The sequence below is a fragment of the Tachypleus tridentatus genome, chromosome 13 (assembly GCF_004210375.1).
Source record: "Tachypleus tridentatus isolate NWPU-2018 chromosome 13, ASM421037v1, whole genome shotgun sequence".
Lineage (NCBI taxonomy): Eukaryota > Metazoa > Arthropoda > Merostomata > Xiphosura > Limulidae > Tachypleus > Tachypleus tridentatus.
In genome coordinates, this window is record NC_134837.1 from 225,941,609 (window position 1) to 225,954,409 (window position 12,801).

Sequence of the window (12,801 nt, forward strand, 5' to 3'; positions counted from 1 at the left end):
GAATTCCCATAACTCCAAACATGATGATGAATCCAACTATTCTTTGGTAAAAGAGTAGCCCAAGAGTTGAGTGGTGATGACTAGCTGCCTTTTCTCCAATCTTACACTGCAAAATTAGGAACGGCTGGCACAGACAGCCCTTGTGCAGCTTTACACGAAATTCAAAACAAACCAATCATCTGTTCATAGCTATTTAAAAAAAACAAATTATGTTGGTATGCAAAAGACTTCCTACACCGACTCATACTGATTTATGTCAAGGTGGTGTCTTCTGACAGCTTTTACATTATTTCTCTGTTGGCATTTTTCTTTTCTGGTGTTTTCTCTCTCTCCCCTGTCTCTTTGAATCTGTTTCTTGTAACAGTACCATTGTGGGAAATTAATTCACTTGTTACCTTGAGTAAAGTGGAAGAAAAAATCAGAATTATCTAAAATATAGCATAAGAAAGTTAAATAGCCATGATATTAGTAGAGCTGAGTATCTATCTCTTAGTTTACTAAGCATATAGATAAAGGAGGTATTGAAAACATTGTAAATTTAGATACTTATGAGTGCTTTTCTTTAAACACCTATTTTGTGGCAACTATTGAAACTGCTTGAGACTTAGAACATTATAATGTTTAAGTAATATAATCTCAAAACAGTTATACATAAGGATACATTTATCTTTAAAGGATATAGATACAGCTTTAGTTTTGCAAGAAAGCTAAATCAGAATCAGTATTTGACAATATGCAAACACAATTAAGCTGAACTTTAATTTCACACGACCCAACCATTCTCTGTTCTATTTGGGTAATACTTCATGTAGTTTTACACTTTTGGTAGACATACACATGTTTTTAAAACTCAAATTCATCACTTGATTTTATACTGTACACTACCTATTAGTCCATATATTGAGAATTTTATGTTTTTTGATTATTAAATCAGGAAGTGTAAAAAATATGACTGCAAAATTGGGTGAAATTCTTCTTTGTAACTGATGAGGATTATTGTGATACTGATAGTATCTTTTCACTTTTTTTTTTGTGTGTATGTCATTAAGGACTCTAACTCTCTTGCTATGGCCTTGTGCCTTCAAGTGACCATCAGAGCTTCCACACTATAAATTTTACTATACATTATATATCTTCATGAAATTTGACAAGCTTTCAGCAAATGTTACAAGCTTTATGTTCACAAAAATCAGATTTTTAATTAAGTGTTTTACTAAATAGTTTTTTGTGAATATCTGGAGTTAGAGTGATGATTGACTGCTCTTAGTGCAAAGTGATTTTCATGTTAAGATTAAAAATAATTTTCTTCATCTGAAATTTTCTTTTGTGTAATCTCTAATACCTCTTAAATAAACAGCAACCTTTTTTTTTGGTAAAACTTTTCATTTTATCTTTTATTTTTTTATCCCAATTCTATGCATTTGGTCAATTTGACCAGTCTTGTAACCATCATAATAAAATATGAAACAAGTATTTGTGAATAATTTTTATTATTTTTTCATTGTCTTACCTAATCTAACTTAATAACTTTCTAAATTCTACATTTTCGTTACATTTATAATAATAAATAAAGAATATATATGAAAAACGAGAAATATATGCTGCTGACCGCATATATTTTTTGTTCTTAGTTGCAAATGAAATTTAAGCTTTTTTGGTACTGATGATACAACTATAATAGTTTTTATTTGCTTAAATAATGCAAGTGAAAACATAAAATAATATTTTATACAAAGCAAACAATGTCCTATAACTATCATAATTAATTTGTCTTTATGACTAGGGCATAAGTGCCTTTAAATCTTACTTTAAACCTGTCAGTCTGAATGCTACAAGGTAAAACTGTCAAACTGAAGATGAAATAGACAGTAATCTGTACTGAAAGCAATTTAATATAATATTTAATTTTATAGGCTGCAACTTTTGCTTTCTGTTGGTCATAAATAATACATTATAAAATGCCAGAGATAATTACTGGCAATTTGTGAAATAGAGGATGTGACAGGTAGGTGTGACAAATGAGCTTGTTTTTCTTACTTAAGACTTCATAAACTTGCAAATAAAATTGAAGGATATGAAAATTGGACTTTGTCTTAATAATGTCTGTTATAATGAGTAAGTTGCATTAAAGTCTGTTCTTTTTAGAGGTAATCAGAAATAAATTAGAAAAGAGGAAAAATCTACAGAACATAGGTCAAAATTCTTATTATAAGGAAAATTGAAGATTTTCTAATATATTTCCTTATAAAATTAAGAACTTAAAGTGTATATTAAAATTTGGCTTATTAACAATATTTTTATGCCAAGTTTATTTGCATACGTTAATAATGAAGTAGTTTGATTAAAATTTGAATTTAACTTTCTGACAAGTCATGACATGCAATTTGATTTACAAATGGCAAGAGGGTTAAACAACAAAATCATGGGCCTGCAAGTAAATTGATGCATAGATAAGTTTACTAAAATGTTTGAAGATATTGGTGGATGAAATTGATTCTTCTTGGGTTAAGAAAATCATAAAGCTACTTGTACTGCTATAATTAAAGTGATAGCTTATGCTTACTACTGATTTATAAATATTAAAAATAGGTTCACAGTAATGTCTTAAGTGTCTTGGTATCATCAGAATTAAAAGAAAGTGTTAATAAACTAGTAAGGAACATCAAAAATAAAGACACCAGGATAATTTAAAGATTTGAAGAAAAATGTAAAGAAAATTCTTGAAAGTATGGAGATTATCTTTAATATTTGCAAATGTTATTCTTCATCACTGAGGAAGAATACTTAGGGTGTTGCTGCTGTGGAATTTCTTGTGCATGCTACAATCCTTAAATAAACTCCCTCCTCTACAAAGACCTATATGCATTTCTTCAAGCAATTATGTAATTGTTATAATGCTGTAGCCTGCCTCCAGTAGAAGAACAATACAACCTCCATGCACAACAATCCCTGTGAGCACCAGCACATGATCATAGACTCATTTGTTGTACTTGTTACTGCTTTGTCCAGGTAATAGTTGTTTCCTGTGTTTTCAATTTCTGCTTTATTTGATTGACTGCCTTTCATTGTCTAGTGCTACATTATGTTTGTAGTTGTTGCATTTTCATTCCATCCACCTGATTGCAACTTCATTGTCTCTAGTCACGTTTTTTGTACTGTAACATTTATGATAACAAACACGTTAAATGAAGATAAAATCTGTGACTGGAGACACCTTATATGTTTTGAAACTGCTTTTCAGTGGTTACTTATTAAAACAAATGCCTGATGTGTGAAAAGTCTTGGATTTCAGCCCCTGGTGAGGAACTATAAATATTGTGGAGATATTAAATTGCCATGATGTTGTAGAGTTATGATGAACCATTGTATAACACCTTCTTGACTGCTGATATTTTAAAAATGTGGTTTACCAATGTTGTGCATCTGGTGGTTAGTTGCTTTCTGCCTATTTTTCTCCAGTTTAAGTCCCTTGTTGTTCTGTTTCATTGTCTTTTGTGGAGTCTGCTTTTCCTGTGGACAACTTTGATCAGTCCTTCCACCTCCAACCTTTGCTTTTTTCTCTCTGATGAGGAACAGATATCTCATTTTCTCTTTGCTAAACTCTAGGATGCAACTATCTGTCACTCTTGTCTGTATATCATAATGACTAGGATTTTACTTTGTGGACTTCCTCTTGTCATTAATCAGAGTTTTCTTTATTCATTTGTATCTAAGAATGGCTGATATGGGTATTAACACTTTTATTGATAAGCAGAGAACAGCATTATGATTTTCCTGGGCCATCTTCAGGTTAACAAAGACTGCTACCAGACATGTGCTTTTGGGACCTATGTTTCAATAATTGCCATTTACCAAATGGCATTGCCCACATCTTTTGGTTTTTTGCCCAGTACCATTCCCATTCTACTCATTTGTGACATTCACTGTTTGAAAATTCACATCTTAAGCATTTTCCATAATCTGCATCATAAGGACCAGCTGATTTATTCCATGATTGCTCCCTCTTTCTGAAGGCTTGAGCTGTCTAGGAGGGTTATCAGATGTATTTTCAAATCTTTGTTCCTTTTATTTCTTCATTATACATTTTCTTCCTTTCCAGTCACTTTTATTCAGTTAGGGTACTCCAGTGCCATCTCACTTAAACTGCCTCTTTTCATGGACATTGCTATTGCCTGTTTTTCTCAGCTTACCTCATTCTTGGGACTTTATTCCATCTGCATTTATTAATTGGGTTCATGAACTCTTCTAACTGGAATATTTTTCTTTGGTAAGTTTAACCAAATACTTCTTAATGTCATTTTCCGTCAAATTCAGCATATCCCTGCCTCTCTTGCCTTGTTTTTGATGCTAATCATTGGAGGAGGTCTTGCAGACTTACATGTGTACTAGACCTAACACTTTCATCTCACCACTGAGCAGTTTCATGTACCTTTAGTTTTCCCTTCCCTTTGATTACCGTTTCATGGGCTACCCATAGACTCTAGTACGGTGTGTTTTGCCTGTTGATTTTAGTTTCCAACTCCATTATTAATTTTGTGAGTTTTCCATGCCCTTTTAACATTTCATGACACCATTTTGTGTGTACTGATCTTTTTGTGCATTCAAAAAGACAAAAGAAAAGGAGGGAAACAGATTACAAAAACTCAAGTGGTCACATGATATGTGACCAGTATATACTACATTAATTGATTGGTGTCATTGGATCCTATGCAGTGGTTGCTGTTGTCACAGGGAGTACTTACACAAAATCTACATAAAGTTGAAGAGTGTGGTAAATATTAAACCCATCTATCCCTGCTCAGTATCCATTATTGAGATAGGGTTTGCTACAATACTATGTTAGTGGTATCTCCATGCACCTGACCAGTCCGTTTTTGCACCTTTTACACAAAAATGAGAACAACAAAATAAACAGTCAGCATCAGGTGTAGTCCTGCTCTTATACCTGTCTTGTACCAGGTGTATGTAGTTGTAGTAATACATTGTGTTGTCTGTCAGTGGGCATACAATTCCAAATGATTGTGTCTGATAACAGCAGCCCATGTACACATACACTGGTATTCATTCCTGTGTATATTTGCCCCTATTATTCTAGTTTGGTACTTCCCCAGTTCCAAGCTGTTAGAATGTTGATATGGAGAGTTTTCTCTGAGTGGTATCTTCCCTTCCTGCTAATAGACCATTTGGGTCCATTCTGTTTTTGAAATGTAGGGCTGGGGTGTTACTTGGAAGTTTATTACAAGATATTACAGCATACTTCAAACAGTTCCAGCCAGACGAGACATGGATTTCTCAACAAACATATATATAAAAGTAAGGCTACTGTAAAGAATTAGGTGAAAGCATTAAGAATTATAGTATCATACTGTTATAGGAGAAAGCATTAAAAATAAGTCAACAGTTGTATAACAAAACCTATCCCACTTACAGCAATTAATTTTCAATACCATTGTAGGAAAAAAAATATGCATTACTTTATCTTTTATTTAGTATCTTTTATTAGAATATTTCACTTTCTTTCAACAAGATTACATCTTTTTAAGGTAGTAAGTTTATGAACAGTAGTAGTAAAGGGTGTTTGTTTTTTTAATTTGCAGCTCATCTTATAAGTGACAGAAAATTTAAGTGAACTTTGTTTTCAAACATTTAATGCCCTTCATGGAAAATATTAATTCACAGATCATTAGATTGATCACAAAAATAATTAGAAATTAATATTTGTGCTTTTACATTATTACTACAAGAAAAAAGTGTAATAAGTGTGAAAATATCTTTTGATGCAGTACCCTTGTAGTCTGCTTTGTAGTTATAAAGTGTTCTTTTGATTATCAGTGATTATACAGTGACTTAAAGTGTGGATCAAAATATGAATCTGGTTTCAAGCAAAGTTTTTTTATTATAAAATTGAAGAACCTTTTGTAACTTAACTTTTTTGCTTCAGTGTTTTGGTTGTTATTGGGAAAAATATTTTAAGTATTTGTACAGTTATAAATATTTACTTTTTGAAAGTTTACAAGAACAGTTTGCTGTTTCTGCTTTTGTGTAAAGTTGCTCCAGGGTACACTAAGAATAGGGATACGATTATATTTCCTTTCAAAGCTTTTAAAGAAACTGTAATGTTTCAGTTGGCTTTGAACTATGGGCCTGGTGTATGGGTGGCAAGCACAGATATGTTGTTGTGGACAAAGGAACAAAGTAAGTGAATTATTTTCATAAATTAGAATATTTTTCATAATTTTTTAATGCATGCTGATGTCTGCACACAGTTTTGTATTCCAATAATGAATAATTTACAAGTTAGACATATTGTTTCTGTATTATGCTAACAATATCTCAAGTTCAGGATATGCTATTATTAAGTCAATGGTAAGCTTTCAGTTTTTGATATATTAATATTTTTTTTAAACACAAATGAATGTTTAAACTTGTCTAGACAATTTTCTCAGGACAGATCTCTTAAACCTTCAGAAGATTTATCTGTTTCATTTATCAATTGACTGAGACAGTTGTACTGTTCATGAACATTCTTGTAACTTTGTGTTTAAAGCAAAATGAATTTCATTTTTGAACACATACTAAGGCATTAGAATTAAACACTATTTGATTTTCAGTTATATGACGTATCTCAGAAAATGAATTAAAAGTTTCAGGATAGTGTCAACAGTATATTCAATATTTTTAAATTTTTTGATCTTTAGAATTTATAATTTGTTGGATAAAGTATCAAGTATTTTGATGTGTTTATTTTTATCTGAATTCTGTGGATTGATTTAGTGCTAACTTATCCTGTAGTTTTATTTATACAAACAGCTTCACATGAACAATAGTTTAACATACTAGTTAAAGTGCTAATCATTTTAAATTTTATTTAACACAAGATAAGCTCAACCTTAATGCTGGATCAAAGATGTTGACCTATTCTGTGTTCCTGCAGACCTAGAGTATGGTTCAGACCATGGAGTGGTCAAAATTAGTTATCAGGTCAGGAAAACATTTCTGTTTTTAGACGATTTGGTCAAACAGACATCAAAGTCTTACTAACATCTAACATCATATTGTTCCACAGACATTTAACTGTCAGAGATTGTTGATACAGCTTAGAAATGAAAAAACAGTTGACCTTGGATTTCACATGTATGTAAGTTTTTGAGGTTACATTGACATTTAAAACTGATATTTTAGATCACAGATAACATTAAGAAATTACTTAATCAATTTATATTCCAGTATGTTAAATTAATTTTAAAAGATTTAAAAACAATTTATCTTTGTAAATTATGCTAGCAATTAACTCATCATTGTTAATATATTGCAGTATAAGTTATTCAGTTCTAAATGATCATTGAACTTATGTATCAACCATAACCTCTTTCTGATACAATATCTTGTAATTTTCTTTTCAATGCTGCCCACTATGTGTATAATTTTTTCTTATTAGTCTTGTACTCTCACATACCCTACATGTTTACACAAGGAACAGCTGCACTGTAGCATGCAACAGCCCTCTACCAGTAGGAGTGCAACACACCTTTATGGCACAGCTGATTCCCTTTATACTGTAGAACCAAATCTTCACTTCTTGATTTGGTGTAACAGCATGGAGACATTTCTAATTTTTGCTTATGTTTGATTTCATTATTTTTTTTTGAGATTTCAATGATTTTGTGGAATAGTTATTTTTGTAGTTTCCAGCTTATTAATTATTCATCTCTACATTAACATACCTCTGACCAGGTATAACTGCTAGTTCCTTCTGAAGGCTATTGGGCCTGTGGCTCAAAGACAGGCCTTTGGCCTTTACTGAAATTTTCTGACAGTTCTACAATAATGAACTTACATTTCACATTCAATAATCTTTACCATCCATGAGAAAAAGGATTTTATTGAAATTTAGTTTTAAAATGCACAATATTGAAGTATTTCATTGTAGATGCAGTTTTCAATGAAAGTTCCTTGCTCTTCTGTTACAACATTCATGAGGTTTTGTTAAAGAAAAACAAATGATATTTTGAATGTTTATTTTTTGATTGTTTTATATTTGAAGTTTTCCCTTGTAATTTTTTATTGGTTAACTCTGAAACATATTTTTGTGAAAATTTCAGTTTTTTTATTTATTGCTAAGGTATAAAAATACTACCTAGTTATAAAAATATTACCAAGTTATGATTTTTGCTGTAGTTTTCAAGATCCAGGTTTTGGACTATAAGTTGCAAGCTCCATTTATTAAGATACTCTAAATTCATATGACAGTTCTCACTCTGAGTTTGAATTATGAATTTACAATTAAATTACAACAATAATAATCTTCACTGAACCTAATCCTGCAGTTTCTTAGGTTTCAGGCATGCATTCTTTCTGGTGAGAAGGTTTTAGTTTGTCATGGATTGGAGCCTATCATGCAGCCAGACATACCATTTTCTGGGGAACCTGGTCAGAATGATGAGAATTTGTACAGCCTGTTTTCACCTTCTTCCTTTGTCATGCAGTCCCAGGTCATATCTCTGGACACCGCCAGTCCATCCTCTGCCTTTTTTGATATGATGTCTGATGTTCCATCTATGTATGTTATGTATCCTCTGTGTTTTATGATTCCTCTCTTTCTCTCCTGCATGGTACTTCTTTCCAAGATTACTCATTTTCCTTCTCTTTCCATATATCAGAGTCTATGCTAATCAGTTTTCAGCACAATTACATTCTGAGATCAGCATACCTTGCTTCTGTTGTGCCTCTGATTCCTATGCATTAGTACATCATCATGTGGAATCTCCTCTTCAGAAATCACAGAAGTTATAACTTGTACTCATTTATGGGGTTCCGACTCTGGTACTATTCTGGTTATCATCTTGCAATTCTATAATAGATTTTAAATCAATTTCATCAGTTTCTGTTAAAATATTCTTGTCAATGTTCACAAAACCTTCCACGTTCGCAGAATCATCTGCATCAGTCTTCTCAATCAGAGTTTGGATTTCACTAGAATCATCATAATTAACAACTTCTCCACAATTTTTGCCATAATCAAGAATAAATCCACAGTTTTGAAGCACTTTATTACGCATTCATCTTTTATGCATTTGATCGAATGATTTAAAAATGCAATTACATATAACACACCAATTTTCATGCTCTCTTACAGTATTCCATGTTTGTAGTAATATGCTGAAGCATCAATTTTCTGTAATTCAGTTTTATACACTGTATAATTCCATTATTTATTGGCTGTAGAACTGATGTTGTACACGGAGGTAGAAAGACTAAATGAACATTTGAAAGTTGAACTTTCGGGTGAAAAGTTGCATTATCTAGGAAAAGTAGAATGTTCCTATTTTCTTGTTCCATTCTTTTGTGTAATTTAACTGCAAAAATAATGACAGCAGAAAAAAGAACAGAATATATTTAACCTGTACTACCTGTAAAAAAGGTCAGGGAATTTATTGATATTTAAACAAATTATTAATAAGACAAGAATTTATTAATATTTGAAGAAATTACACTGCACAACAATTTTTTTGAAAACTTTTGTTTCCTGAAAAGTTTATACTGATTGTGACAGGTACGTGGTGAGTATGCACATATATAGTTTTGGTTTTGCTTCATCACGTAGGGACTCTGAGAAATAGACTGTTAACTTTTTACCGGTATTAACATTTAATTGCAGTTATGTTTCTAATATGCTATTAAGTTCAACATAATTAAAAGTGTTTTGCTCCTGATTTGCATTTGTATTCAATGCCTGGTGCATCATGTTGCAATGTCCAACAGTAGTCAGCAAGCATTGACGGATTCCAGTTGCCCTGATATCGTTTTTCCATTGTAGCAATGTCCTGGTGAAACTGAAGATTTTGATGAAACAGTACGTAATGGGCAAATTTGGATGTGGTTTTCGTGATCAGCAGCCAAAAATCTATAAAGAACACCCAACAGTGTTCAATAAACAAAAACTTTGTTGTGCAGTGTTATTAGTTAAATACAAAATTAATATTTAATCAAAAACATTTTTTCCACCTTACTCAGGTTCTAATTCTACTTGTGGATATATGAGGTAGGTGAAAGATAGTTTTCTATCTGCGTTATGCAGATTCCTTCATATAGAGGGCCTTTTCTAAGAGAAATCGTAAGATAATGCTGCAAAAATTTGATGTTTTGAGCTTCTATAGGTTTCTGGCTTAGATAGATCTTACTGTACTTATTTTTATTGCTTTTACTGTACTTATTTTCATTTCTTTTACTGCCACTGATCTTTCTATCTTCTCTTCACAAGGGTTCACAGTAATCCTTGTGCAATGACAATTTTCATATCTTTTTGAGGGAGACAGGTCATGGTCGATGTCATCTGATCCATGCTTCAGTGGAAGTTAGACCATGACAATTGGCCCTCTTTCACCACTGTTTCAAAAAATTGATCCTGCATTGTTTGTCTGCCACCGATAGATGACTGCATGTAGTAGTGACTGATTGTATAGTCCAGGCAGCTGCTCAGTCTATTCCTGAGATCTTGACATGGTATCTTAGTTCAAAGTGGAGTCCTGCTTGCCAAGAGGCATGGAAGGTTTAAAAAAAATGTGTCTAGTGTATCTCTCACAGGTATCCCAATATTTTGAACAATATTGCTTTCCAGCAGGCCTGTGCATGCAGGTTAGATATCAAAGCCAGAAGGATTCTTTGAGTAAGTTCACAACTAGTATTTCTTCTACCACCAGTAGTTGCTCAAAGGATCCCCTCTACAGTTTCTGTGTTTACTGCTGAGTTGCATGCCACTTTTCATGTCTTGGATCACGTAGAAGCTGTGCAGTAAACCAAATGTGCTATTTATATCAACATGCTTAGCTCTCCACTGGCCCTGGAGTTGTTTCTCTTTTGTACTGACCCTGTTCACATCAGTAAACAAAACGACTGGCTCATTTCTTTTTATGTTTAGTTACTATTCAGATTTTCTTGATACCAGGGCACAGCAGTATTTGCAGAAACAAGCTCGGTGACACTGCAGCTAAATCTGTCTGCTCTGGTGGTATCACTGCCATGCTTATTCCACACATGGACTACAGCCCTCTATTCAATTCCAGCTCCTTAGTGTGGATTCCTTTACATGGTGAGGAGACCTCCCAAGGAAGGTTCTATTCTTTCACTTTGCCTCCTTTGAGATTTAAACATCCACCCTTATGTTTGCTGTGTGTGGTGACCCATGAAGGGGAGGAGAAGATCCTGGTGGTTGAGGGGTCCACCCTACTGCACCACTTTGGCTTTTAATTCCTGTAGACGGGGCAGCCTTGGGGTGACCCTCCCTTTGGGTCTGTCGGCTGGTCCATTTGGGCTAGGGTCAACCAAGTACCAGTGTTGGATGTTCTCAACAGGTATTGTGGACATTGTATCTGATGCTAGTGTTTGAGTATAGTGCTCATGAAAACCCTGGCATTGCTGCATTGTCCTTGTTTGATATTGTAGTGCATCTCCTCATAGGGCTCTATGGTGGGTGGAGTCAGTGGGCATCGAAATATTCTTTTTTTTTTATTTTGGATCCTCCAAACAAAAACCTAAATAAAATAGTGAAAGAACAGTTCATAGGTAAATGACCATGTCTTGAAGATTCTACGCAGCAATCTTCAACATCTGTAACACCTGTTGTACCTCATTTTTTATATTATATTCTCTTTCCAACAAACCTTTTGGGCAAATGTTTCCCTTTTTTATTCAGAAGGAACTACAGGGACTCACTGGCTCTCCAAAGTCAGTAAAGAAGCTTCACTCTGGTGACATATTGGTGGAAACATCCACAACCCAACACAGTGAACTCCTCTTTAATTCAAAGGCAATTGGGGATATACCTATTGAGGTTACCCCTCATGCCACCTTGAATTCATCATGAGGAGTTATTGTTGAGAGGGGTTTAAAGAATGTCCCCGAGTCAGAGATTCTCGCTGGTCTCTCCGCTCAAGGAGTTTCTGCAGTGAGGTGTATCTCCACTCGCAAAGGTGAAGTTACATTGCTGATCAACATCCTCATTTTGACATTCATATCACCACTTCATCTGCCACCATCAAGGCAGGTTATCTTAATTGCAGGGTACGGCCGTACATTCCAAACCCTCTTCGATGTTTCCAGTGTCAGAGGTTTGGTCACTCAAAGACATCGTGTTGTGGTTTCCTGACATGTGCTCGTTGTGGTGGCAAGGACCATGATGCCTATGAGTGTGAAGCGGACCCACATTGTGTCAGTTGCAATGGCTCTCACCCGTTTTACTTTTGTTCTTGCCCTAAATGGTTGGAAGAAAAAGAAGTGCAGCATTTGAAAATGATTCAAAACATTACTTACCTTGAGGCTCAAAATTTGCTGTCCACCACTTAATTTCCAATATATTCTGCTGTATTTTGTTCCACTACTACAGTGGGAGTGCAGATAGATCTCTCTGTGCCTCTAAAAGAATCATTTTCTAACCAAATGAAAAGTCTTTTGACCTCCATGATTAAAGAAGTTGATGAATCATTCTCAACACCCATCTCTGCCCCTAAAGTACATCCCAGCAAATCCCAAGATTGACTTCTTTTGGTTCTGAGTAGGGGCATTTCCTTGGGCACATCTTCTTCTCCCACCCCAAGATGCAAAACAATCCTTCATTCATGTCCTCAGTTGCTGGAATCCTCTTCCAACAGCAAAGACCTGTCCAATCGACCCTCAAATAAAGACAGTAAAGAAAAAGTCATGATCGTAAACAGAAGGGTTCTCCACTCAGTTTGCCTACACATAAATAAAAATGGCCACCTTGATACAATGGAACTGTCAAGGTTTACGTTTCAATCTGGATGA

The 12,801-nt window shown here is 33.9% G+C and overlaps 1 protein-coding gene across 5 annotated transcripts in view; it reads left to right on the forward strand.

Moving 5' to 3' along the window:
* Window positions 1–12,801, forward strand: part of LOC143241103 (L-fucose kinase-like) — a 156,547-nt gene that overhangs the window by 35,386 nt on the left and 108,360 nt on the right. For 4 of the 5 annotated variants that reach the window (XM_076484653.1, XM_076484652.1, XM_076484655.1 and 1 more), the window contains one exon: window positions 6,126–6,195. In XM_076484653.1, the coding sequence (XP_076340768.1) occupies window positions 6,139–6,195 (57 nt within the window). In that variant the 5' untranslated portion in view covers window positions 6,126–6,138. Of the gene's footprint in view, window positions 1–6,125; window positions 6,196–6,883; window positions 6,982–12,801 lie in introns of those variants that run through there. The other variant, XM_076484656.1, reaches the window with a different exon arrangement.